Source organism: Hippocampus guttulatus, chromosome 18, assembly GCF_054856545.1.
Source record: "Hippocampus guttulatus isolate MCC_2025c chromosome 18, RoL_Hgut_1.0, whole genome shotgun sequence".
Lineage (NCBI taxonomy): Eukaryota > Metazoa > Chordata > Actinopteri > Syngnathiformes > Syngnathidae > Hippocampus > Hippocampus guttulatus.
The window spans coordinates 12112460-12140406 of record NC_141278.1 but is presented as its reverse complement, the minus strand read 5'-3'; the positions used below and the strand labels follow the sequence as shown (position 1 = coordinate 12140406).

General features: G+C 47.4%; 1 protein-coding gene and 1 pseudogene across 1 annotated transcript; both read right to left on the bottom strand.

Annotated features, from left to right (window-relative positions):
• Positions 1-180: 180 nt before the first annotated feature.
• Positions 181-19608, bottom strand: LOC147191256 (serine/threonine-protein kinase pim-3-like; annotated as a pseudogene).
• A 5316-nt stretch (positions 19609-24924) lies between these two features.
• On the bottom strand, positions 24925-27271 carry LOC147191255 (replication protein A 14 kDa subunit-like). The gene is made up of 4 exons (XM_086137487.1): positions 27173-27271; positions 27002-27076; positions 25101-25206; positions 24925-25019 (listed from the first exon to the last, which is right to left on the bottom strand). The coding sequence occupies exons 1-4, from the start codon at positions 27269-27271 to the stop codon at positions 24925-24927; spliced, it is 375 nt and encodes a 124-aa protein (XP_085993613.1).
• Between the last annotated feature and the right edge of the window lie 676 nt (positions 27272-27947).

The following is a 27947-nucleotide window of genomic DNA, read 5'->3' as shown; positions in this document are numbered from 1 at the left end:
ACAACTTTTCTGTCGATTGCGAACAATATATCACAATACATTTCCGAAGATTGCCCAAGAAAAGCATTTTCGTTGTCAAGGGCGTTGCTAAGGGTTAAACAAAGAATCTGGAAGGGTTGCGTTAAAAAAAAAAAACAGAAATATGCTTATAATTTTACAGCCATTGATATTACTCCAGAACATGGTTGGCCAAATTTACTTCACACTTGGTCTTTAAGAGAAGCAACAACAAACAGTTGCACCCAAACAGCAACATGTTCCCCTTTCGGAAACAGCTTGTATTATGCTAACTGAATGAAAAAAAAAGGAGCAGTTGTTGGCCATTGATCAGCCAAGCTCGGCCACAGGCGACCATACGAGAGTCCATTAACTCCTTGCGGCCTGGCCTTGCCCCCTCCTCATTGCCCCCAGCGAGTCTTTCAGACCGCTCCTCAGAGGCTCTCCTTGCTGGAGGTTGTGCTCGACGACGAATCCGTGGCGATGGTCCGCAGAGGCGGATGTCACCGGCGGCCGGCTCCTCGGGATTGGACTCAGGCACCTCGGCCTACACCCTCATCCAGGGGTGGTCGCAGATCTGCTCCAGTGTGGGCCGGTCGGAGGGCTGCAAGGCCAGGCACCATTTAATCAGCTGCTGGCACTCTGTTGAATCAAGAGATGGCATTAGGGTGACAACTGCAAAGGGATGGGCCACAGTTTCACTTCGTTTCAGTCCTTTCACACCGGTTCATTCCAGATCCCATTAGTGCAGCTCGGCGGCGACAAAGTCAATCTTTGCGTGCGCCCTTTCAGCCCGTCACCCACTCACCAGCCGACAGCCTCCTCCTGAAGTACACTCTCCCCGAAGGATCTGCTCGTCCCACTTGAAGGGGATATCTCCGCACACCATGTCGTAAAGCAGCACGCCGAGCGACCACACCGTGGCCGAGCGTCCGTGATATCTGTGGAAGCGGATGCACTCTGGCGGACTGTACACACGAGTGCCTAAAAACACCAAAAGGGTGGGGGAGCAGTGAGTATGGAGGGTACACACACAAAAAACAAAACAAAACAAAACATGTTTGGTGTTTGTGGGTCATGCACAACAAATAAATAAGCTCCCTGTACAACCACAACAAACTGGCGACCCCACCCCCCTCCTCCTCCCCCACCACAACAGAGTAGTGATGTTACAAATGGAACTGGAGTCGCGAGTCATGATCCGCACAAAGGGGGCGTGGTTAAATGGAGCCCGTATCGAGGCCCGTCTCGTTTTTTCCTCATATCACGTGACCGAAGGCAAACGAGGCCCCGTTTTCAGCGATCACGTGACTGACTCACATCGTGATTCGCGCTCCATAAATAGGCGCGGAAAACCCAGGAAGAGTGACCGTCTGACGTGAGTCTTGGATCATTGCTGCGCTACTTCGACTGCTTGAGAATGGAGGCGGAGCCACCCAAAAAGCGAAGGACTTCACTAGTTTGGGAGCATTTCGAACAGATATCTCCCAACACTGCGAGAGGGTTTTCTCAAAGGCAGGGGAAATCATATCCAAAAAAAGGAATCGACTGAGCCCCAACACAGTCAAAATGATTTTATTCCTGAACAAAAATCAATAAAATACACCATTCCCTCTATCCAATGTGTGTCCCAGTTACACAAGCACGTCAAGTAACTGAACATACAACTGACAAATATACGGACAATATTTAATGGACAAACTTCCATTATTTTGTGCACAGATTTACTGGTTTGTTGCCTGTTAACCACATCACATCTGCGTTACATCAAATGACCAGCAGATGTCAGCACTACTAAATGAGCTATTAAATGAGGCCTCGACTGATCAGCCGTTTGGCGAAGCAATTGGCCCAAAAGACTCAATACATTCACGGGGCTTCATATCGCCATCACGACAACAAAGCAGGAAACGTGATCCCATCATGTGACGCCACGGCTCGGGTTTCACAACAAACGCGTTACGTGGCACTGGACTACCCGACTGTGACTCACACTGTTCGATTCCGGTGCAGTATGGATCCACGTGAATCACGCGGCATGGATTGGTCACAAGCGCCAACGACTCAATTTGAAATGGAAACAATGACGAGGAAAGTGTCCCCCCCAGCAAAAAAAAAAAAAAAAGAATGCCGTTCGATTCTCATGTGATTCACGCGTCAATCAAGACCAAATACAAACTGTAATTTCGGCACGAAAAGACGCACTGGACTATGAGGCGCACCTTCAATGAATGGCTATTTTGTAATTCTTTTTTCATACATTAGACGCTTCGTGTTAAAAGGCGCAATCTACAATGCCTCCACTAGACGGTGCTACGCTCCTTCCATTCAACTCGAGAGGCGTTCAAGACCGCGTCTGAAAAATGTCAATTAACTCTTGCTGTAATTATATGAAACTATGAAAATTGAAAATAATGCATCAAAACAGAAAATCAAGTGAGGAAATCACAAAATAAATTCTATATCCCCCTGCAGAATTTATTTTGTGATTTCCTCGCTTGATTTTCTTCGTGGTTTCATTGAAGTAAGAATTAATTTACGTTTTTCGAAGGCGGCCCTGAACGCCTCTCGAGTGGAAGGGAAGAAAGCACGTCGACGGACAAAGACGTACAGTACCTGTACTTGCTCAGACTGTGAAAACCATTAATAAAGTCTGCGTTTAAAAAAATAAAACCACAACCACAGCTCTCATTTTTGTCTATGTCCGTCTCCTTCCCTTCTTTTCTTCCGGTCAACTCGAGAGGCGTTCATGACCGCCTCCGAATAACGCATTGGCATTTCCTTTATCGTCGCTCCAACATTACGATCAGATAAGATAAGAAAACCTTTAATAGTCTCACAATGGAGAAATTCCCACTTCACAGCAGCAAGGTTATGAGGAAGAAGTAGAAGAACAAAATAGGAGCTGCTGGAAAGGCATCCACTCTCGCGGCGCCATCTTGAAGTCAAAATAACACAACAAGATGTCAGTCGTAGTTATTTATTCCTTTGTTGTGTATTCACAGATGATGAAATCACAATATAAATTATGTAGGGGGGGCAATAGAATTTATTTTGTAATATCCTCGCTTGCTTTTCAGTTTTGATGTATTATTTTCCATTTTTGTAGTTTCATTGAAGTAATCGTTGGTTTACGTTTTTTCAGAGGCGGTCTTGAACATCTCTTGAGTCTCACGGAAGAAGGCACGGAGACAGACGAAGACGTACCTGTATTTGTTGAGACTGTTTTCAAAAACTAACACCACAGCTCTCCTTTTTTCGGAGCTGCAACACAAACTTATTTAATAAAGCAGCGACACAGTTCACTGAACCAACAGCAAGTTATAACATTGTCTCCAGGAAGGAGCCATCTTGGAGTCGACGTATTACCGTAATGACCATACAAAAGACGCACCGGATTTTAAGGCGCTCGGCGAGCTTTGAAGAAAAATGAAGACTTTTTGGTGCGCCATGTAGTGCGGAAAATACGGTATATTAAATTTACAGCATTTAATGAAAAGAGGAACCCTCCAACACCCCAAAAGAAAAAAAACACCACTGCGTCACTGGCTGGTGAACGCCTCCGCGACTGAAAATAGCACCGACGAGTGCAACAAGGGCAATGAACGCTAAGCAAGCCCGGGCCAGAAATCACCAAAACAACGCAGCATCTTACCGTCGAAGTCGGTGTATACAGTGTCCTTGAGAATCGCCCCAGAACCGAAGTCGATAAGCTTGAGCTCCCCGGTGCGGAGATCCACGAGCAGGTTCTCGTCCTTGTGTCCCGGTGTAGCACCCCGCAACTGCAGCAGTGCCGCACCGCCTCCAGGACTTGGCGGAAGAAGCCCCGCGCCGCGTCCTCGTCCAGGGCGCCCTTCTCGGTTATGAAATCGAACAGGTCCTTGACGAGCTCCGGTCTCTCCATAACCAGGAGCCAGCCGTCGGCGCGCTCGTAATAGTCCAGCAATTTGATAACTCCGCCAAAGGACGAGCTGACCTTCTTCAGCAGGAGGATCTCGAGCGGGACCACACTTCCATTCTGAGACCCGAAAGAGAAGGAATCCATGATGAGTGCGGGGATGACACGCAGCCCAACCCTCCATTGCATCAAAACCAACACTTACAATTGAGCCCCACTTGGTCACCCTTTCCTTCGCGACGTGTTTTACAGCCACCCAAAAACCCACAAAGAAAACATTTTGAAATAAGTCGCACAAAAGGGAAATTCCCAATTCCTCCACTGCCCCCGCGACTCACCGGTGCCCCATCAGAGAGCCTGCTGCCGGCGTACACGGTGCCGAATCCTCCGCTCCCCAGCACGGAGCCCACCTGGTACACCTTTTCGAACGGCTCCTTCTCCACTTTGACTGTTTCGGGGGGGGGACAAGGTGTGGTGAACATTAGCTGCCCGAGTGTGTGAGTGTAAGCGCGGATGGTTGTTCGGCTGTGTGTGCCCTGCGATTGGCAGGCAACCGGTCCCAATCCAAGCCGTCTTTGGGCAGTAGGCGGGGGACACCCCCAACCGGTTGCCAGCCAACTGCAGGGCACTCATATAGACGAACAACCGTTTGCGCTCACACTCACACCCATTTCGGGACAATTTAGAGTGTTGAATTAGCCTGCCATGCATGTTTTCGGAATGTGGGAGGAAACCAGAATACCCGGAGAAAACCCACGCAAGAATGGGGTGAGTAAAAATAGGCAAACGCCAGATTGGAAGACTGGACCCGGAATCGAACCCTGCCCCCGAAGAAGCAGCTGTAATCAGTTGTGGTTTAACGGTATTAAAACGGTATCAATCGCATTATATCACTAACTCCCTTTCTGATGAAGACATCTGTCTTTGATTATTGTTCGGTACTTTTCATCCACAAGACAGATGTGTATCAGAGCGGAACACATGTGAGGATGGTGACAGGCAGCCGTCTTGTCAAGCTGCTGCAACATCCCCCCAAATAACTTGACATACACCGCGTATGTGTGCGCTTTTGTGTGCCGTTACCATCGAAAAAAGGGTTCTGGTTAAAGGTGCCAGAGGCTGGACGGCAAAACTGGGACCAATTGGTGTGTAACTGATAATTGTTGCAACTTAGAAGTGGGTCATTTGGTCAACATTAGGTCTGACATTTGAGTATGATTCATTTGATTCAAGGTTTCCAAATCAATTCCAAGCATTAACGCTATCTATCATATATAGGCCAGATATAGAAAACATATTTTTACACTGAAATGAAAGTAAAAGAAAATATGCTGATACGTAAAGACATGCACACTGTAGCAGACAGAAAGACAGAGAGAGAAAGGAATAAATGGAAGGGGATGACTTTAAAAACATATTAATATACATACCAGTGATAACAGAGTCCAGTGTTTGCGACTCTGTCCCACGTTGCCTCTCTAACTAAAATGATATGATACGCACAATTCAAAACAACTTTAAATTCACTTTTCTTTCATGAAATATGCCTATGAATATGGAAATGTTCAATATTATTAACGGACAAAAAATGTTAAAGGTAAAATGATTGTCCTGACTGAAACGAGACTAAAATATTGATTCATTCATTCATTCGTTATCTAATAAAAGAAAATAAAACATTTTTCTGGAGAAAAATGGTTTCTGGCTAGACTAAACCAGCCTAGTTTAGTATAATAGATTGAGCAATAGCACTGGTTCATTTGTCTACTCATTTTAATGCGGTCGGTAAACTTACAATTTCTGTCTTATTTTTGCCGAAATATAAACCACATAAATACGATGCGATGCGGCCTTGCCGTAACCGCCTGAGCGCAGGCCAAACGCGCAATGTTGCTAAATGGCTGCGTTCTCTTTTTTGTTCGCCATCGTTTCTTCGTGTAGAAAAAAAACCTTTGTTGATGAAAAACTTCCATCACTGCCTTCATTAACCACATCCACACGGTCCAGGTCATCCGATTTCATGTGTCGACATAAAGCAGATTTAAATTAAAATCGGTTTCCGGCCCATCGCTAACGGACACCTAGCCTGCCTCGAGTTACAAGTCCGTCGGTGCTCAGTTCGCAGATTGTTCCGACGACAAACGATGACTTACCTGAGCATTGTCAGAAGGTTCAGCACATTGTTGGTGGTGCTCCCGGTCAAGGGCGAATCTTGTTGGTCGTCTCTCCATACCAAAAAGCCAACTGGTGTCGGTTGTCCGTGTGCAGAAGGGGAAGTACAATGCGCGCGCCAAAATCTATCACGCGAACACTTGACCGCGCTCCTCCGGCTTTGATTTCAAATTCTTTTCCTAATTGGGGGGGGGGGGGGGGGGCACAGCAGCAACCGTAGAGTGAAAAGTCAACTTAAAACTTGATTAACCCTTTCATGGTCTTCTCACTTTAACGTTTCTTATCAAACATAATCAGAAATTTACACAAATTCGAAAACCATCTAAAAGTATAAAAACTTCAAAACACTTACGTTTTCAATTTATCTATGAAATAAATTTCAACAAATTAAAACACCCGTACTGTTTATGCAATGCTCTGCTTCAGTTATTACAGATCTTGTCAAAGCTGTTCCATACTTATGTTTGTCCATTTTTCCTACTTCCAAGACTACAACTTCGCTCCGAGAAGTGGACTGGCTCCCTTTCTGCATCCACCATTTAACATTGCTGCCATTGAAACGAATACTGTATACCCTTAAACTGTCAGAGGGGCTAAAGTTGTTATATCAATGTAGTGTCATGATTCGGTTTAGGGACCAACAGGTGGCACTGTAGGGCTCCCCCGGCAGCTGCACACCTGTTGGTCATTTGGTAATTAGTTGTATAAAAGGACTCCTGCCCGAACTCTCGGTGTCGGGTCATTGTTTGCTTATTGCTACTGTCATGTGTGTTGCTGTTTGCTCTTAGTTTCTGTCATGTTTAGTTCATGGTTATGTTTTAGCTTTAGTCATGGGTTGTGTTTGATACTTTGGACTTTGTTTGTTTTGGATTTAGTTTTCTTTGTTTTAAATACAATTCTTCAAATACAGCCTGCTCCTCCCTCCTGCCTGCTTTTTGGGGTCCACCACCACCTTGCTACGTGACATGTAGTCATTCAATCATACTGAAATAACAAGTGATATTTCCAACCCGCCTTTCCAAAAAGATGAGAAATGGTTCTTCATTTAATACAGGGGACTTACACTCGCAGGCCACATGACGCAAATTTGATGGTTTAAAAATTAATTTAAAAATTAAACATTACAAATTCCATCCATCCATCCATTTTCCGAACCGCTTGATCCTCACTAGGCTCGCGGGGGGGTGCTGGAGCCTATCCCAGCTGTCTTCGGGCAGTAGGCGGGGGACACCCTGAATCGGTTGCCAGCCAATCGCAGGGCACACAGAGACGAACAACCATCCACGCTCACATTCACACCCAGGGACAATTTAGAGCGTTCAATCAGCCTGCCATGCATGTTTTTTTTTTTTGGAATGTGGGAGGAAACCGGAGCACCCGGAGAAAACCCACGCAGGCCCGGGGAGAACATGCAAACTCCACACAGGGAGGCCGGAGCTGGACTCGAACCCGGTACCTCTGCTACCTGAATTATATTCTCTTTAATAATTTCTTAAAAAATGTTTATGTTGCGAGCATCTGATTGGCTGAAGGAAACAGGAAATGTTTTAGTCGCCGGAAGAAAAGGTCGTGTTCTCGACGTCTTTTTTTCCCTTTCAATAAAACTGCATTCAAAGGATTCAATCTCTCCTTTTGCCGTTCGTAAAGTAGAGCCATCCAATCAGAAACAACGAAACCCTCAAATTACACAAGCAACGATGGCGACATTTTTCGAGAGGTTCATCGGTCAAGAGCGACATCGACTGGTGAAACTGTTATTTGAAAAATCCATCTTTAAACTGTTTTTATCAAGGGTGGCCAAGCAGTCAGAGACTAAGACCAATATTTTTTTTACTGAGTTACCGCAAAGAGCCACGCACACAAACACCCACACTTTTTTTGCCCAAAGGTTGGAAGGTTCAACTTTGGGTGGGCAGCACGAAAAGACGTCCTTGAGTTTGTTACAGTGTCTCAGTTCATGCGAAATCTACCCATTGAAGTAACAAGGTATCCATTGTTTGTACCAAGAGATGTTTTGGCCTCTGACGGACGTATCGGTGGGCTGGGCTGAGAGGTGTGACATGTAAATGAAGAAGGGAGTGTTTTTCTGATATAAACACTGTGTGTCTGCACTGTGAAGCCGACGTGCTAACCACTGGACTACCGGGCCGCCCAACATTACAAATTAATTTTTAAAATTAATTCCATTTTCCATGAATTTAATTTTATATTAAACGACCTTCAACCAATCACTAACTATTCTGTGCTTGACGTCATATGCAGGCGCAGGATCCTGAGCCGATCGCTTTTTTTTTAATGAAACAACAATCATTATTGAACAAGTCAAATCACAAATCACAGAGAACTAAACGAACAAGTTATTAATACATACCGGTACACAGTAAAAAGAGAGACAAACAAAAAGAAGAACCAGGGGATTTTAAACGAAAATTCCAAATAAAGAGCAAGAGTTTGAGCTGCGTTCTCGTTTTCGGAAACCAGAATACAATTCAAAAATTGTTTAGATTCTGCTTCAATTAATTAAGAAAGCTGAGCCGATCTGGTACCAGCGGAAATTATGTTCTTTGTAGTCAACTAAACTTGAAAACTAAAACTTCAACATGACCGTGACACCGAGTGGAAAGATATACTGTTACATGACACAGCCCAAACATGTCTTTTTGCAGTGAAGAGAAAGGTCGGTGATGAGCACAGACAATTTCAGGAAAAGTGGGAAATTCAATCTTTCTTTGTGGAGCACAAGGGCACCCTGACGACACTTATTTGCACAGAGAAAGTTGCGGTGCATAAGAATGACCATTTGAAACGTGGTGACACAACTAGACATGCAAAATACCAGGGAGATGAGAGAGCCAATCCAGTTGCCAGTCTTAAAACATGGCTACTGAAGCAACAAAACTTTTTTAAAGAAAGGAACCAAAGAGAATAACGCAGCAGTCAAAGCGAGCTTTGCGGTGAGTGAGGTGATTGCGAAAGCAGGAAAGCCATTCACAGAAGGTGAATTTGTCAAAAAGTGCCCGTTGCAGGCCGCAAGTATTGTCCGTCCAGAAAAGAAATGTCAGTGAAACAACATCAGCCTTTGTGCCAACACTGTGGCAGAGTGCATTTGTGACATGTCAAGTGACATTTAAGATCAACTCGAGACACATCCAGTGGAGTGCAGACAATGTGAGAAAGCAAAATGTGGAAATTCAGTCGTTCTTGGTGTCACGTTCCGTATTTGACAGCAGGGGGCAGGCGTTCTTGCTTGCCGCCTGCACACCTGCCACCCATTTGTTGACGATAGCACCTGCTATATCTAGGCACTCCGACAGTCAACTCACTGCCGGAGTATTCCACGGCGTGCCATTTGCTATCGCCTATTCCTTCTCGGTTAAAACACAGATTTGATGACTATTGACTATTATTGCGTGCTTTGATATTCCTCTCGTGTTTGACTTAATATTTTGCCTAAGAACTTTCTCCTTGCCGTTTTTGTTTCGCAAGCGTTTTCTGTTTCCTCGTTATTATTTCCTGGTCCTCTTTTTGACCAGCGTTTTCTGTTGTCCGTTTAGACGGTGATTTTGTGTTATATTAAATCTCATTTTTTGTGACAAAATACTTTTCTGTGTCTGCTATTTCGGGGATCCACTTATCTCTAGTAGTTGCGCACGAAGCGATTATTCTGTCGCTTCGGGCCCAACGTGACAGAATACTCCGGCCACCATGGATCCCGCAGACATGGAAAAGATTTTGTCTGCTCTGTCCCGTCAAGAGCAACAGATGAGTCAGCAGGGCCAAGCCATTACGGAACTCCGCGGCGCGGTTTCCACGCTGGCTCATAGGTTCGATCATTTCGAACCCCGTATTGTACGATTACAGGAACGGAGAGCACCTCCCCCGGTGGTTCATCATACCACCACTGAGGCACCCGTCTCCTTCCCCACAATAAGTAGGGTACCGTCGCTTCCACACCCCCCACGTTACGGGGGTGAGCACGGTCGGTGTGGGCACTTTCTCCACCAGTGCTCGCTCATCTTCGACCAGCAACCTTCCGTCTATGCTACTGATGACGCGAAGGTTGCATATGTAATGAGCTTATTGACAGGTCAGGCGGCGTCATGGGCTATGGCGATGAGCGACGCAAAGCCGAACCTCCGATCTTCTTTCCCCGGCTTCGTGGCAGCGTTTCGCCGGGTGTTCCACCATCCCATCCGGGGCAGAGAGGCTGAGGGTCGGCTACTCGAACTCCACCAGGGGAGGCGATCCGTAGCGGACTACTCGATTGAGTTCCGGATTTTGGCCGCCCAAAGTGGCTACGAGGACAGGGCGCTGTGTGGATTGTTTCGTCGCGGATTGAACACCCAGCTCAAGGATGAACTAGCGACCCGCGACAACAGTTCCGACTTAGAGGAGTTAATAGATCTCTCCCTACTGTTGGACAACCGCATGAGAGAGAGAAGCCTGGAGCGTGGAGGTGGTTGGTTCCCGTTCCGGCATGCGACGTACCGTGGGGGATCCCGCGAGACGCCTCGGGCAGCTGGGTCCGGAGACCACCCCGATCCTGGAATGCTGTCACCAGGGAGGAGCCGATGCAGCTGGGTGGCGGAAGTTCCAGATCGGAGGAGAGACGGCGCCGGTTCAACGATCGGGCTTGGTCTGACAGCGGCCCACAAGGACCTCACGCCGCTCCCGGTCCTCCGGAACCTCAGCCATCTACCTTCACCGAGTACTGTGAGTCACGACCCCGCGCAGAGCCTCCCGAGCCTCGGCGAGCCGACTCCCGGCCGGGGCACCCCAAGAGACTGGAACTCGAAGGGGAGATCTATGGGGCGTCCCGGGCGCGGCGGATCAGGGCTCTGATAGACTCAGGGGCTGATGATTGTTTTATCGACACCGACCTCGCCTCAGAGTTAGGCTGTTTTATCTAAGAGTTGGCCGAGAAGAAGCGCGTTCATGATCTCGATGGGCGCCTCCTGGCGGTTGTAACACAAAGAACCGAACCACTAAAGCGCCAAGTATCCGGAAACCATGTCGAACGCAGACGGTTTTATTTAATGCGGTCTCGAGCCGTTGCGGTTATTCTCGGCTTGCCCTGGCTCAAGACTCACAACCCCGTTATTTCCTGGGAGCGCCCGGCAATAGAGATTTGGAGCCCGTACTGTTATGAGCGTTGTTTACGATCAGCCGTAGGGGGATGCGAACGTGCCGGTGACGACTCCCCTGAAATCATCTGCCTTGACGGAGTGCCAAACTGCTATTATGATTTACGACATGTATTCAGTAAGGATCGCGCTCGCTCTTTGCCCCCGCACCGTCCATACGACTGCGCCATAGACCTGCAAGTGGGCGCTCCGCTGCCGAGTTCACGGCTATATCAGGTGTCTCAACCGGAACAAGAGGCATTAACTGAGTATATAAACAGCTCGCTCACTGCAGGTCTAATCAGACCATCGCGATCACCGTTAAGTGCGGGATTCTTCTTTGTAGAAAAGAAGGACAAGTCGTTACGACCGTGTGTGGACTATCGTGGGCTCAATGACATCACCATCAAAAATAAGTATCCGCTGCCTTTGTTAGACTCCTCCTTCGCTCCTTTGCAATCGGCCACCATTTTTACAAAATTAGATTTACGTAGTGCTTACCATTTGGTCCGCATCCGGGAAGGAGATGAGTGGAAGACAGCTTTTAAGACCCCACTGGGTCATTTCGAATATTTAGTCATGCCTTTCGGGCTGACTAATGCTCCCGCGGTTTTCCAAAGCCTGATCAACGACGTGTTAAGGGACGTGCTGAATATTTTCTGTTTCGTCTATCTTGATGATATCTTAATTTTCTCCCGGTCGTTGCAGGAGCATAAACAACACGTCAGACTTGTTCTATAGCGGTTATTGGAAAATAGGCTCTTTGTCAAGGCAGAGAAATGTGAGTTTCATGTACCAGCCATCTCTTTTCTGGGGTTTATTATTGAGCGGGGCAAGCTGAGAGCCGACCCCATCAAAAAAACGAAGGCGGTGGTGGACTGGCCGACACCGGCTAGCCGCAAGGAGCTACAGCGTTTTTTGGGGTTTGCTAATTTTTATCGACGGTTCATTCGCAATTACAGCCAAAAGGCACTCCCGTTAACCCGACTAACGTCCATTAAAGTCCCGTTCCAATGGGACTCGGATGCGGACTCGGCTTTCGCAAATTTGAAAACAGCATTCACTAATCCCCCCGTGCTGCAACATCCTAACCCTGACCACCCTTTCATTGTAGAAGTGGACGCATCGGATTCGGGAGTGGGGGCGGTCTTGTCCCAGCGTTCCCCGGTCGACCAGAAGTTGCACCCCTGCGCCTTTTTCTCTCGTCGTCTCAGTGTCGCCGAGTCAAACTACGACGTGGGCAATCGAGAACTGCTGGCTGTGGTTGCAGCCTTACAAGAATGGCGACACTGGCTCGAGGGGGCTAAGGAGCCATTCACTGTATACACGGACCACAAGAATTTGGAATATATCCGCTCCGCCAAGAGACTGAACTCCCGTCAGGCCCGATGGGCCCTACTATTAACCCGGTTTAATTTCACCCTCACATACTGTCCGGGATCCAAGAACACCAAACCTGACGCCCTCTCCCGTCTCCACGACTCCGCGGAAAGGGACCGAACGCCGGAGGCCATTCTCCCGGCTCATTGCATCCTGGGGGCGTTGAGGTGGGAGATTGAGCGGAAAATACAGGAAGCTCAACATGGGGTCCAGGTCCCGGCTGACTGTCCCGCGGGGAAGCTGTTTGTGCCCCCACCGCTGCGTTCAGAGGTATTGCAGTGGGGGCACAGGTCCAAGGTGGCTTGCCATCCTGGGGTGAACCGGACTGTGCATCTCATCGCCCAGCGATTCTGGTGGCCGGAGCTTCGGAAGGATGTGGTGGAATACATCAATGCCTGCTCCTCCTGCGCCTGCGTCAAGGCCTCGCATCGGCCTCCGGCGGGGTTGCTCCAGCCATTACCCATTCCTCCTCGACCTTGGTCCCACATCGCCCTGGACTTTGTCACGGGCCTTCCTCCATCCCGTGGGCATTCCGTCGTTCTCACTATCGTGGACCGATTCTCAAAAGCTGCCCACTTTATTCCCCTGTCCAAGTTGCCGTCGGCGTTGGAGACCGCCGACCTCCTCATCAAGCACGTTTTCCGTCTCCATGGCATCCCTTTGGACATAGTGTCGGACCGGGGGCCCCAGTTCGTGTCCCGAGTGTGGAAGCGGTTCTGCCGGTCCCTCGGGGCCACGGCCAGTCTGACCTCGGGATATCACCCACAGTCCAATGGACAAGTGGAGCGCGCCAACCAGGATCTGGGGGCAGCCCTCCGCTGTGTGTGTCTCCACCGTCCCTCTTCCTGGGCCGACCACTTACCTTGGGTGGAGTATGCGCACAACACCCTCGTCTCTTCAGCCACTGGAAGGTCCCCCTTCATGACGGCCTACGGGTATCTGTTCCCATCCCAGGAGGGACAAATAGAGGTCCCTTCTGTGCAGTGCCACCTCAAGCGGGCCCATCACGTGTGGAGGGAGGCCAGAGCCGCACTGTCCCGCACGGCGACCCGGAACCGGCAGATCGCGGACCGTCGTCGGCGCCCGGCACCAACCTACGAAGTGGGGCAGGAGGTGTGGCTGGCGACGAGGGACCTGCGCCTGGCCGGCACGTCCGCGAAATTGGGGCCCCGATTCACCGGGCCGTTCGTGGTAGAGTCCGTCGTCAGCCCCGTCGCGTTCAAGCTCCGGCTGCCGGCCACCTTGAAGGTTCACCCCGTGTTCCACGTCTCCCTGCTCAAACCGGTGGCGACCAGTCCCTTGGCTCCTTCTCCCACTCCGCCCCCTCCTCTGCGGGTCGTCGATGGTACACGGTACGGGCCATCCTGGACTCTCGGCGCAGGGGAAAAGGTTTCCAGTATCTGGTCGACTGGGAGGGCTACGGGCCGGAGGATCGGCAATGGGTCCCCCGCTCCTGGATCCTTGATCCGTCCCTTCTTCGTGACTTCCACGCATCTCACCCGTCCAAACCGGGTAGGCCGCCGGGAGGCGTCCGTTGAGGGGGGGGTACTGTCACGTTCCGTATTTGACAGCAGGGGGCAGGCGTTCTTGCTTGCCGCCTGCACACCTGCCACCCATTTGTTGACGATAGCACCTGCTATATCTAGGCACTCCGACAGTCAACTCACTGCCGGAGTATTCCACGGCGTGCCATTTGCTATCCCCTATTCCTTCTCGGTTAAAACACAGATTTGATGACTATTGACTATTATTGCGTGCTTTGATATTCCTCTCGTGTTTGATTTAATATTTTGCCTAAGAACTTTCTCCTTGCCGTTTTTGTTTCGCAAGCGTTTTCTGTTTCCTCGTTATTATTTCCTGGTCCTCTTTTTGACCAGCGTTTTCTGTTGTCCGTTTAGACGGTGATTTTGTGTTATATTAAATCTCATTTTTTGTGACAAAATACTTTTCTGTGTCTGCTATTTCGGGGATCCACTTATCTCTAGTAGTTGCGCACGAAGGGATTATTCTGTCACTTCGGGCCCAACGTGACACTTGGTGAGGCCGCAGACATCACTGACACTATGCAGCTCGCAAAATATATCGCTCAGGAGATACTGTATTTCATCAGCTGTGCAATGCGATTGAGAATTTTTCACGGAAGAGGTTTGTTGGTATCACAACTGATGGAGCGCCATCAATGAGAGGGAGGAAAAATTGCACTGCTTGATCCATCAACAGGCCCTTTGTAGCAAATGCCTGAATGCATCAACCACATCAGATCCATGGGCTTAAAACACAAAAGGTTGTGTGCTTTTTTTTTTAGAAGAGATGGATTCAAAATATGGGGCCGTGCTGTACTCTCCTGAGGTAAGTTGGCTCAGCAATGTTGAGGAGATTTTTTTTGAGTTGAGAGCAGAAGTGAAAGCCTCCGTGGAGAAGAATGGGGTGGATGTTCCTGTGTTAAGTGATCCAATCTGGCACATGGACTTTTATTTTTGGTGTCACGCATGACCTGAGTGGACTGCACAACTGGTTACAAGGTCAGGGGCAACTTGTCAGTGCTCCCTATGATAATGTGAGAGAATTCTCCACAAAAAGTTCAGCTACCTCAGACAAACCTCTGCCATTTCCCAGCATGCAAGGCACTCGTGGATGCAAGCACGCCATTCAGCGGCGAGAAGTCTGCTGATGTCATTTTGAAGCTACATGAGGAATTTGATCACAGATTTGCAGACTTCAAGATGCACAGAGCCACATTTCCAATTTTTGCGGACCCCTTGTGTTTTGATGTGCAAGATGCCCCCCCCCCCCTCGCTGCTTTCAATGGAGCTCATTGACCTGCAGTGCAACTCGGAACGCAAAGCCAATTTCAGGGAGCTGAATGGAAGAGCAGACAAGGTTGGGCAATTTTTGAGAGAATTGACTCCCAGTTTCCATGAGCTTTCCCGAAGGATCAAGCAGCCCACCAGACGCAGGAGGGCATGGAAGGCGAATGGTTCTGACAACTTGTAATTGAGTCACTCAAGCTTACATGCAGAAAAGTAAGCCCGGCCCTGTGGGAGCTAAGAAAGGAAATAGAGGAACGCAAATTAGTTCCTCATGAGCTAGTTGTTAGTTATATCATGTTAAAGAGGCTATATGGTGGTTGTTCGTCTGGGTGTGCCTTGCGATTCGCTGGCAACCGGTTCAGGGTGTCCCCTGCCTACTGCCCGAAGACAGCTGGGATTGGGACCGGTTGCCTGCCAATTGCAGGGCACACACAGCCGAACAACCATCCGCGCTGACACTCACACTAATAATAAATAATACATCACATTTGCAAGCGCCTTTCATAACACTCAAGGACACTGTACAACCAAGAGCAATAATAAAACACAGATAAAATAATAAACAAAGAAAGAAAGATTTAAGGTGGATAGGCAAGTCTGAATAGGTGGGTTTTGAGCTGGGTTTTGAATATGGAAAGAGAGTCAATATTACGAATGTTGGGAGGAAGTGAGTTCCAGAGTTTGGGGGCAGAGCGACTGAAGGCTCTGCACCCCATTGTACTTAGACGGGCAGAGGGTAGAAAAAGGTGGAGGGAGGATGAGGACCTGAGTGAGCGAGAGGGAATGGAGATTTGAAGAAGATCTGACAGATAGGGGGGCGCAAGGTGATGGATGGCTTTGAACGTATAGAGAAGTAATTTGAAGTTGATTCTAAATTTGACAGGAAGCCAGTGGAGCTGTCGGAGGATGGGGGTGATATGATGGAAGGAGGGGGTTCTCGTGATGATCCGGGCTGCTGAATTCTGAACAAGTTGAAGTTTATGGAGGAATTTTTGATGGACACCGAAGAGGAGTGAGTTACAGTAGTCGATACGGGAAGTGACGAGACTGTGAACAAGGATAGCAGTGGTGTGAGGAGTGAGTGAGGGACGGAGGCGGTTTATATTGCGAAGGTGGAAATGAGCGGACCGGGTAATCTTATTGATGTGGGAGTGAAAGGATAGTGAACTGTCAAGGATGACACCCAGACTCTTCACCTGGGGGGAAGGAGATATAGTGGCATTATCAATTTTGAGGGAAAAACTGTCGGCTTTGTTTAGAGTAGATTTGGTACCGACGTGTAGGAGTTCTGTTTTATTGCTGTTTAGCTTGAGGAAATTATGGGTGAACCAAGATTTGATTTCTGAGAGACAGTGAGAGAGGGATGAGGGTGGGAGAGAAGCGTCGGGTTTGCTGGAGAGGTAGAGCTGGGTGTCATCCGCAAAGCAGTGAAAGTGTAAGCCAAATTTGCGGAAAATGTTTCCGAGCGGAAGGAGGTAGATAATGAAAAGGAGCGGACCTAGGACAGAACCCTGGGGAACACCAGAAGAGACGGGGAGGGATTGTGAGATAAAAGAATTAAGTTGAATGAACTGAGAGCGGCCAGTGAGATATGAGTGGGACCAACGTAGAGGGGTGTTGGTGATGCCTATGGTAGAAAGTCTGTTGAGGAGGATGGGGTGAGAGATTGTGTCGAAGGCTGCACTCAGGTCAAGGAGGATGAGGATGGAGATTAGGCCGGAGTCTGCTGCCATGAGAAGATCGTTTGTGAGTTTTATGAGGGCTGTTTCAGAACTGTGACGGGGACGGAAGCCGGACTGGAATTGTTCATAAAGACTATTGTCGGTGAGGTGGGAGTGGAGCTGAGAGGCGACAGTTTTCTCAAGAATTTTAGAAATGAAGGGAAGATGGGAAATGGGGCGTAGGTTATTGAAATCATTGGGATCTGAACCGTTTTTTTTCAGGATTGGGGTGACAGCTGCAGTTTTGAAGAGCATAGGAACAATTCCAGTCGACAGAGAGGAATGGATAATGGCTGAGATGAAGGCAAGCAGAGAGGGTAGGCAGGATTTGACCAGAACTGTGGGGAGGGGATCGAGCTGACAGAAGGAAGTCTTGGATTTAATGATGAGGTCTGAAATTAAAGAGAGATGGGGGAGTTCAAAAGAAGAGAACAGTTTGCAAGGGGTGAGAAGGTCAGAGGAGGGGAAAGGTACAGAGGAGCCCAGATGCTGGTGGATTTTGTTGATTTTTTCGGTGAAAAAGAGGAGAAGTGCGTTGCAGGTGTCACGAGAATAAAAGTGAGGTGGTAGGGAGTCAGGGGGTTGAGTGATTCTGTTCCAAAGGGAAAAGAGAGTCTTTGTATTTCCAGCATTGGAGCAGATGAGTCCAGAGTAGTAATGTGATTTTGCTTGAGAGATGGAATCCTTGTAGAGGGATAGTTGAGCTGCATAGATGTCCTTGTGAGCAGTGAGACCGGTTTTCCTATCAAGTCTCTCAAGCTGCCGGGTTTGGGATTTCAAGGAACGGAGATGAGGGGTGAACCAAGGGGCAGACCGAGTCAAAAGGACAGAGCGGGACTTGTCAGGGGCGAGCGTATTGAGGATGCTGATGAGACCAGAGTTATATCGGAAAACCAAATCATCAGGAGTGGAATCAATGTCCGGAGTCAGGGTGGGCAGCCGTGCAGTTAGAGAGTCAATGTTAATGTCTTTAATATTACGGTAAACGATGGTCCGGGGAGATTTGGCAGTTGAGAGCTGGAGCGTAATGTTGAATGAGATAAGGAAGTGGTCCGTTATTGGAAGTTCGTCAGCAGTACAGTTGGAGGGGGAAAGACCAGAGCAGCAGATCAGATCCAGGGTGTGACCTTTGATGTGTGTGGGAAAATCTACAAATTGATCAAAACCAAAACTGCTAAGTTAAGAAGTGAAGTCAATGGTGAGAGGAAGAGCAGTGTTGTCCATATGTATATTAAAATCTCCCAGGATGATTATATTTGGTGACAGAGAGGAGAGAAGGGTGAGGACAGCAGACAGTTCATTTAAGAAGTCACGGTGGGGTTTGGGGGAGCGGTACACTGTGGCAATAATCGTGGGAATGGATCCGGATATTTGACAGGCAAGGCATTCAAAGCAGGAAAGTGGAGGGAGAGAAACCGGAAGTACTTTCCACTTCTCGCGGTATAGTATCGCGAGACCTCCTCCGCGACCACAATCGCGGGGCTTGGAAATGTAAACAAATCCCGGGGGAGTGGAATCGTTCAGCTGTGAGAAGTCCCCGGGAGTTTGCCAGGTTTCATTTAAGCAGAGATGCTGTTGGATCGGTTGCAGGGGCGGTTCTGGATCAATTTCACTGAGGGGGCCGGGCTAGGGCCAGGGGTTTTGATGGGGGGGCACATTCAACCCAGGGCTAAAAAGACAGATTCGAAATCTTATTTGACTTTTTATTTCTTCAGACTTTGAAATTGTAGTCATAACATTACAGTGATGAGAAAAGAACAGTATTAGGAGGGCTAAAATGTCTGCAAGCGTAACAATACGTCTGTTGAGAATATTCAAGTTGAGAATATTCAAATTGCAAATACACTGAAGCTAGATGTTTTTCATGCATATAATTATCCAAATTTTAAAAGGCAATGTCTTATATATTGATCCTGTTAAATAAAATTAAAATAAAAAGGGAGACTAAAAAAGTTACACACACACACACACACACACGCGCGCACACACTCACACTCACACACACGCGCGCGCGCACACACACACACGCAAATAGCACTCGTGTCGTGGTAATTTCCTTCTCTGCGGACTGCTTCTCATTTTACAGCTCATTTTTAAATGGCGCAGCGCACTAAAGGGTCCGTCTAGACTGTTAAATCACGCACTTTGGTTCCACCTTTCGCATCGGCGACTCGGCACGACTGCGTAATCTGCGCTCGGAGGGGGGGCCACAGGGGGGCCAGAATCGGTGCTACAGGGGCACTGGCCCCTGTTGGCCCCCCCCCCAGAACCGCCACTGATCGGTTGAGGCAGAAGCCCCGACGAGACCCACGGTGAATGTATTTCCGGGAAGGAAAGCGAACGATTTCCGGGAGCAGGTGTAGAGCAGGAGGAGGGCCCAGCCATTGGAAGCGGAGCCTAAGGAGCTCAGCCACCGAGTACTGGAGCAGACCCTCGACAGGTCGATGGAGGAGCGACAGGTTGATCCACAACAGTCGAACCCAGACGCAGGCCCTGCCGACCCCCATCACGGGGCACAACAGAGCAGAGATGGCACGGGGCCTGGTCCGAGAGCCGAGCAGGTAGGACGCTGAGACGCCGGGACGAAAACAGTCGAAGATGGTTGAGAGTGCGAAGCAGGCGTGGATGGGGGCTGGAGTGGAATGACTATGAGATGATGATAGTGATTCCGTGCGAAACAGTAAAAATATCGAGCGTAAAAACACTGTAAAAACACCGTAAAACACAAAAGTTTGCGGGAGAGCAGCGGCAGCCAAAACGCGCCAGCGTTCACTCAACCCGGAACTGTCTGTTTTGCCAGCCACGTTTACACTCACACCTCGGGACAATTTCGGGTGTTCAATCAGCCTGCCGTGCATGTTTTTGCAATGTGGGTGGAAACCGGAGTACCCGGAGAAAACCCACGCAGGCACGGGGAGAACATAGGAAGGCCGGAGCTCGGATTGAACCCCGACAGAGGCTTGAACAGTGCAGAGGCTCAAACCTCTGCACTGTAAAGAACCTCAAAATGTTAACCTCTCACCTGGAACGGATTTACAAAGTCTACACTTTACTTGAAATCTTTGGCCAATTTTTTGGGCGAAGGCGCTCTTCCAGTCGTGTTTTCTGAGAAGTAGAATGTCAGCTTGTTGAGATGGGTGCTGTGGAGAACGCTGGTCATATATATTCTCGAGCCTTGGGGCTCGCGATCAAAAGCTCAAATATGAGCTCATGTAAAAGTGATCAAAATGAAAACAGTCACAAAAATGTTTTAAATACAGAAATGTCGACGAAAACACCTTCCAGCTGGCATTTTACAATTTCATTTAGAATGGGCATACTTGAAACCGAGCCTTCTCTGTCGCCGCCCCCAGCCTCTGGAACGCTCTACCACAACACATCCGCAACTGTACTGACCTCCAATCCTTCAAATCATCCCTTAAAACTCATCTGTTCCGCAATGCTTTTTACACCTTTTAATCTCTTTTACCCATTTTAGTTTTTGTTCATCCAAATGTGCTTTTGTAAATTATGTATGCTTGTTTTAAGTGCACATTTTTATCCTGTGTTTTAAGCTCTTGTAAAGTGTCTTTGAGTGTGATGAAAAGCGCTTTCAAATAAAAGGTATTATTATTATTATTATTATTATTATTACACAGTATTTAAGTTGAAGTCAATCGTGTGGGCATGCAGCAGGGTCGTGAACAATATTCCCTCTCATTTCCCATTTGTCATAGCATTCACACAAACTATCTGAACATTGCTTGGACCACGGTGAGCAAAATCAGACATGCATGCGACAGCCAAACCAGTGTCACACCTGACCAAAACCTGAGAAGGTGAAGTATATAGGTTACAAAATAAAACAAAACAAAAAAATACAAACCACCTGTACTGAAAAAAAATTCTAACCACTGAATCGAGATTTGTTACATAAATAACAGCCCTCATTCTTACTTTTATTTGAGCACACAGGTCATTTCAAGGCGGCCCGGTAGTCCAGTGGTTAGCACGTCGACTTCACAGTGCGGATGTACCGGGTTCAATTCCTGCTCCGGCCTCCCTGTGTGGAGTTTGCATGTTTTCCCCGGGCCTGCGTGGGTTTTCTCCGGGTCCTTCGGTTTCCTCCCACATTTCAACAACATGCATGGCAGGCTGATTGAACACCCAAAATTGTCCCGAGGTGTGAGTGTGGGCGTGCATGGTTGTTCGTCGGTGTGTTCCCTGCGATTGGCTGGCAACCAATTCGGGGTGTCCCCCGCCTACTGCCCGAAGACGGCCGGGATAGGCTCCAGCACCCCCCGCGACCCTCGTGAGGATAAAGCGGTTCGGAAGATGAAAGAATGAATGAAAAGGTCATTTCAAGAAAATAGTCAAGTCTCAATACAACCTGTATCAATACGGTCCCACACTGCCCGCTCATTAAAAATGAAAAACATGTCATTTTGTGAAACACAAACATTTCTAATCCTCTTACATCTGAAAAGTGCAAAAGAGGCTCATTTAAGGGGCTCGTAAACTTTGGCCATATTTGGTCTTCCTGAACAAAGCGGTCTCAGTGTCGCCTGCAGCATCCGTCTTGTCAGTGGTGGGTGTGAGTGCATGTGTGTCAATACAGCATATGATTACAATTCAAGCAGAACGACTGAGTGTGCACTGTGGCAACACGACTGAAACTGTCAGGTCAAGTGGGAATGATGTTGTGTCCTGATTGTAGCTTCAACTGGGGTGTAAATCCATCCATTTACCGCCGCTTATCCGGGGAAGGGAAACCCAGACTTCCCCCTCCCCAGCCACTTCTTCTAGCTCTTCCTGGCGGATCCTGCGGCATTTCCAGGCCAGCTGGGTGACATAGTCTCTCCAGCGTGTCCTGGGTCGATCCCGAGGTCTCCTACCAGTGGGACCAGGTGGCATCCTAATCAGATGCCTGAACCACCTCATCTGGCTCCTCTCGATGTGGAGGAGAAGCGGCTCTACTCCGAGCCCCTCTTGGATGACCGAGCTTCTCACCTTATCTCTAAGGGAGAGCCCAGACACCCTGCGGAGAAAACTCATTTCGACCGCTTGTATCCGGGATATCGTTCTTTCGACCCATAGTTCGTGATCATAGATGAGGGTTGGAACGTAGATTGACGTTAAATTGAGAGCTTCGCCCTTTGGCTCAGCTCCTTCTTTACCACAACAGACCGATACAAGGTCCGCATAACGGCAGACGCTGCACCGATCCGCCTGTCGATCTCTCGCTCCCTCCTGCCCTCACTCGTGAACGAGACCCCAAGATACTTAAACTCCTCCACTTGGGGCAAGATCTCCTCCCCGATCCGGAGTGGGCACTCCACCCTTTTCCGACTGAGGACCATGGTTTCAGATTTGCCTGCGCGTTGTGTGCGCCGGCAACACGAAATTGCTCACGCGCACAATTTAGAGGGAACATTTGGTCAAGCCGAGGTTGACTCCTGATTCACAGCCTCTGATTTGGCAAACCATGCCTGCAAGTTGATTCTCGCGGTATTTGTGAATTCACACAAACTCCAGAATCCACCTTGTCACGAGCTCGCCGATTTCAGTGCGGACCGATCATAAGGCATCGGTGTGTTTGCGGGAAGGGGAGTTATGCATCTGCGACGACAACTTCTCATTTTACAATCAGCTTTGGTCAAAAATTCATGTTGTTTCGTGGGTGTTCGCAATTTGCCATATCGCTCAGCCAGTCGGAAGTATTGTGTGTGTTTAATGTCCCGAACTCATCTTTGAAAACATCGTCATGTTTTGCGAGTACTTCTTGGATTCACTCGGCCCTTGGAGATGCTTGCATTTTGTTTTCCGTGACCGTTTTGATCAATCCCCAGTTTAATTTGATTTTATCAAGCCACTCTCGTCCGCAGAGTGACGGGCCCTCAACTCCCACTACAATCAGTGGGAAGTCAGCAGTCGGATTTTCATACCTCACTTGAGCCATGAACTGCTTTACAGGAATTGGCTCGCCCAAGTAGCACTTTAGTCCTACACTACTTCCCTCTAGTGGAACACAAGAGAGAATGACCCTTCATCCACATTTTCAGAGATAATGCTGCCTCCTGCCCCCATGTCAATTCCCATTGGAACCTTTCTCCCATTTACATCAAAAACGGCCTTGTACGGTCTCCGGCCCCCATTAGCACTCGACACGTGGACGTGGAACATGGGAACATCATCGTCATCTTTCTTTTCATCAGTTTGCACATAGCTAGTCATTTTCCGAAATTTTCTCTCATTGCTTATCTTTCCCCTTTTCTTGTTGTTATTGTCAGATGCAGGTGCCTGAGCCCGACATGCCTTTTGAATATGACCAACTTCTCGACACCATTTCCTCAAAAGCCTTGTCTCTGGACGAGTGGCAGGTTGCACTAAATTACGGAGAAGTCCATACGCTGATCAGCAAAACGGCAACTTTCTTGTCGTCGTGGACATCCTGCGCCTCAAAAAACAGCTCCATGCGCTCCACAGAGGCAGACCACGATTCATTCTCGGGTTTGAACTCATCCGGTCTTTGAGAAAAGTATGCCATCTTACCTCACTACACTTTAACCCTGGAGAACCCACGGGGTCAAATTTGGCCCCTATAAATTCTGCTACTCAAATGCTGCCCTTAAATCCCAAAGGTTCGGATTTGGCCCCAATCCTGAATTAGGATTACAGCATTAAATATTGGAAAAAAACATATATTTTGGTGTTCAGTGAACATATAGCAGTCATTTAATGTATAATTCATCATTTTTCACAGAAAAAAAAGGGTCTTGGGTTCTCCATGGTTAAAGTACTGCCTATTACCTTAAGATCGACTTTTACTCGTCTCCAGATGTGGTGTCTTCAACGACGAGGCAGACACGCGTTTTTTTCTTGTATATTATTGACCGTGAGTTTCAACATCAGTAACATGGGGAAGATGTCTAAAACATTCCGGAAACATTCTCACGCATGCGCAGTCGATGGCTATGTAAGGGACGGAAAGTCTGTGCATCCAAACAACAGACAAATAACGATACAGTCGTGGTTAATACACCACACTATGCATGTTGTTTCGCACCTTCATGCAGGGACTTCTGACATTCCTTCTCTTGAAGAATCCTTTCCAAATCTGACTTGTATTCCGTTGTTGCCACTCGAAACAGGCACTGTCTGCATGCTAGCTGCAGCGGTTACGACTTGGGTCAGCTTGCTACATATTTGACCAAAGATCGACTTTCGAAGCGACGAACCTCCCGCCATCGACCCGATCGCGCACGTGCAAGTATATACACACAGGCACGCACGCACACGTGCGCCGATGCACGCACGCCGAGATGAGCGACAGCCGGAACGTACCGCACGGAGCGAAATCAAAACACACAGACACACAAACAGACACACCATTTCCTTCTCCCAACCCTCGCGGTCGATTTGGGACGAGTCCGCTGGCTCCCGGACGATCGCGATTGACGTATTGGGCACCCCTGCCTTAAAATCAGAGGTAATTCGCTGCCTATCTTAGTGCCGTTGTTTGCGCGTGAGCGGTGATTCAGTTGTCATCTGACTGGTTGCCCTGTATGTCAATCAAGTAATGGGATTAATGATAGGCTGACATCGTAAGTTCTGCTGTTCACAAAAAGTGTTTTTTTTTTTAACAGCGCTAACTCTACCCTGAAGCTTCAATTGGAAAGTTGGCACAGTAAATGCAGGTTTGGTGATTTCGTTTACATATGAAGGACAAACTTGCACTTGTAAAATTGCATATCAGATGGTTTATTGTGAAATAGTTTCAGTGAGAAACAAAATGAATGATTATTTTTTTACTTTCAGAACAAAACTAGCAAAAGTTTTTTTTTTTATATGAAATCTGATCCTCCTGCAGCCATGTCAAAAGGATAGTGCTCAGGGAACTCATGGATGAACTTCACAGCTTCATTGTAGAGTTCCAGGTCTGTGGGGAACATGTGCAGAATATCATTACAAGTACGATCAAATCAAAGCTCATCTGACATGTTCGTACAAAATAACCTACTAAAGTTATTGTCTTCTGTGAGCCATTGGAATGTCGTGGCCATGATAGTTCTTTTGTTCGACACCATTCCAATGACTTCTACAACTCCAGAAAGCTCCTCATCAAGCTGAAAGATGAAGGTGAAAAAAAAGGGCTCAATGTAAAGTCAATGGTAACATACAAATTGCGTAAGACAAACAAACAAAAAAAAAAAGCTTTTAACAACTTATGAACACAAATGTAAACCCTTTCAGGGACAGTGGTTACGACAGTGGACAGCTTATCACGTTATCAGGTTACAGGGTGCATGAAAGGGTTTCAACGGGTCGCAGTTCGGGGCCAAAGTACATGTTTCATGTGATAATAATCTAGTTAAATTAGAAAAAAAGAATTTATTCTCGCAGAGTCCTTTGCGTGTTCATCCACACATGCACTAATCTGCTTGGCACTAAACTTGAAACCTGGGCAATGACGGCCATGTTAGTGGCTATGTGACTTCTGTCATATTACAAATGAAGATATTGTAATGCGGGGCGGCCCGGTAGTCCAGTGGTTAGCAAGTCGGCTTCACAGTGCAGAGGTACCGGGTTCAATTCCAGCTCCGGCCTCCCTGTGTGGAGTTTGCATGTTCTCCCCGGGCCTGCGTGGGTTTTCTCCGGGTGCTCCGGTTTCCTCCCACATTCCAAAAACATGCATGGCAGGCTGATTGGACGCTCTAAATTGTCCCTAGGTGTGAGTGTGGGCGTGAATGGTTGTTCGTCTCTGTGTGCCCTGCGATTGGCTGGCAACTGATTCAGGGTGTCCCCGCCTACTGCCCGAAGACGGCTGGGATAGGATCCAGCACCCACCGCGACCCTAGTGAGGATCAAGCGGTTCGGAAAATGGATGGATGGATGGATATTGTAATGTACACATTCAGTGTTCCAAAACAATACTGATGCCCATTAAAGGCGAATTAAGGTCCAAAATTGTCCTCACAATTATATGTTGCCGATATTAGTTTTAACATGGTAGTCTGATTAATATCGTGTTTGTGGAATAGGAATTAAGCAGCATTCAATCCACTTTTTTTTTAACCCATCGCAGGGGGCGTTCATTTTGCCACTTGCTGTCGACTGAAAATGACATCATAGTTCCACAGGACTCAGGTAATGACCATTCATGTCTCATGACCCAAGTCGGAAAACAGCCCCCCCCCCCTCCGAGACGGCTAAACACAGGTGGATTTTTCTGCTTAAGTGTTGAGTATTTTGGAGAGTAATAATTTTAAAGAGTAATGATTTGATCAGTGTTTTCCAACCTTTGTTCAGCCGAGGTACAGACCTCTTAGACCTTCAGCAGTTTTGAAAAATATGTTTTAATTTTGATTCAAGATTTTCAGTCTGCTTTCATGGTGGACTGTTGACATTTTCATTTAACTTCCAATGACAGGCGTGTGTTGCCTGGTTGAATAAAAAAACAAACAAAAAAGTCTGTTGTCAAAGATTTAAAAAAAGAAAACACCTTAACTTAATAAGTTGCAAATCTGAACAACACACATAGAACCACCGTTAAGTGTTGAAGTTTTGACAATAGATTTTTAAAAATGTCAATACTGTTCTGTATTTGGCTGTATATACACTTTATCACATTCCATTGTCAAGTTATTTTAATGTGGCCATTCATTTTTCGCTCGCGGAAAGGGACCAATAACTTTACAGGAAACCCAACTGTGATGATGTACGGTGGATACAAAAGGTTTGCACATCAGCCAGGTACTGGATTGGTTTAACCCTTTCATGCACCCTGTAACCTGCTAACATGATAAGCTGTCCACTGTCGTAACCGCTGTAAATCAATTCATCTTTGACATTTCAACAAACATACGTAAAATGATGATGTGCTGCAATTTGGACATTGGACGAGAACAAAAATAAACTCACAGCGAAATTTAATTCAACATGAACCCATTGTCCCGCTCCATCAGTGACAGTGAAAGCTGTTCCAGTTGAGTGTACCTTAGCAAAACAAACGAGGCACAAAACGTGAACCTTTACGTCAGGAATATCACGTATGGGATGTTGTGAATCACCGTAGTTAGGCACGACAGTTACCTTCTCAACACGCCCGACGAAACAGACGGGTTTGTTCAGATATCGCGACAGCATCGATGAATTAATTCGAGGTCTTGGAAGATGGAAGATATCAGACATCGTAGCTGATATATGTAATGGCGTTGACGAACACCCACCAAACTAATTTACGGCGCGGAAATATTATCAACTAACTTTTAAATTACAAGGTACGCCACGCGGGTGGATAGCTTAAACCTTACTATAGAATCAGACAGGCTTGCTACTGCGGCAAGCACTGGAATATACATGGAAACATACTCAAGGTTCCTGGACGATGTCCGTTTAATTCCGGAACTTTACTTTCAAAAACGTCGCTTTTTTTTGTTGCAAAATTCTACATGAATTTATCCAAATGTATGCATGAGAAACCAACTCCTATTGTTTTATAAACATCGACATTGTCTGTGCGAAACAAAAGGCGACGAAAACATATAATTTACAAACTTTAAAATTGAGTGTTAACACTACATCTTCTGTATTTCATTTTATGTTTATACTTGTTGGAACTAACATCCCTGGTGCATTTTGTGATTTTGTATACGATTTCTATATTTTAATATTTACCTGTTTTCTTCTTTATATTTAAATAAAGTTGATTGAAAAAGAATTAACAGGTTAATTACGTTCAAATTCAATCTGAGGATCGAACCGTTCATTCATTCATTCATCTTCCGAATGGCTTTATCCTCACTCGGGTCGCGGAGGGTGCTGGAGCCTATCCCAGCTGTCTTTGGGCAGTCGGCGGGGGATACCC

Bases quoted from the DNA above. Each gene is read 5' to 3' on its own strand.
- LOC147191255 (XM_086137487.1), bottom strand. From the start codon at position 27,271: ATGTCTGATATCTTCCATCTTCCAAGACCTCGAATTAATTCATCGATG. The intron at 25,207-27,001 runs GTGAGTTTATTT...TTCATCTTTCAG, and splicing joins ATGTTGAATTAAATTTCGCT to CTTGATGAGGAGCTTTCTGG. The intron at 25,020-25,100 runs GTAGGTTATTTT...TGTTCCCCACAG, and splicing joins CACAGAAGACAATAACTTTA to ACCTGGAACTCTACAATGAA.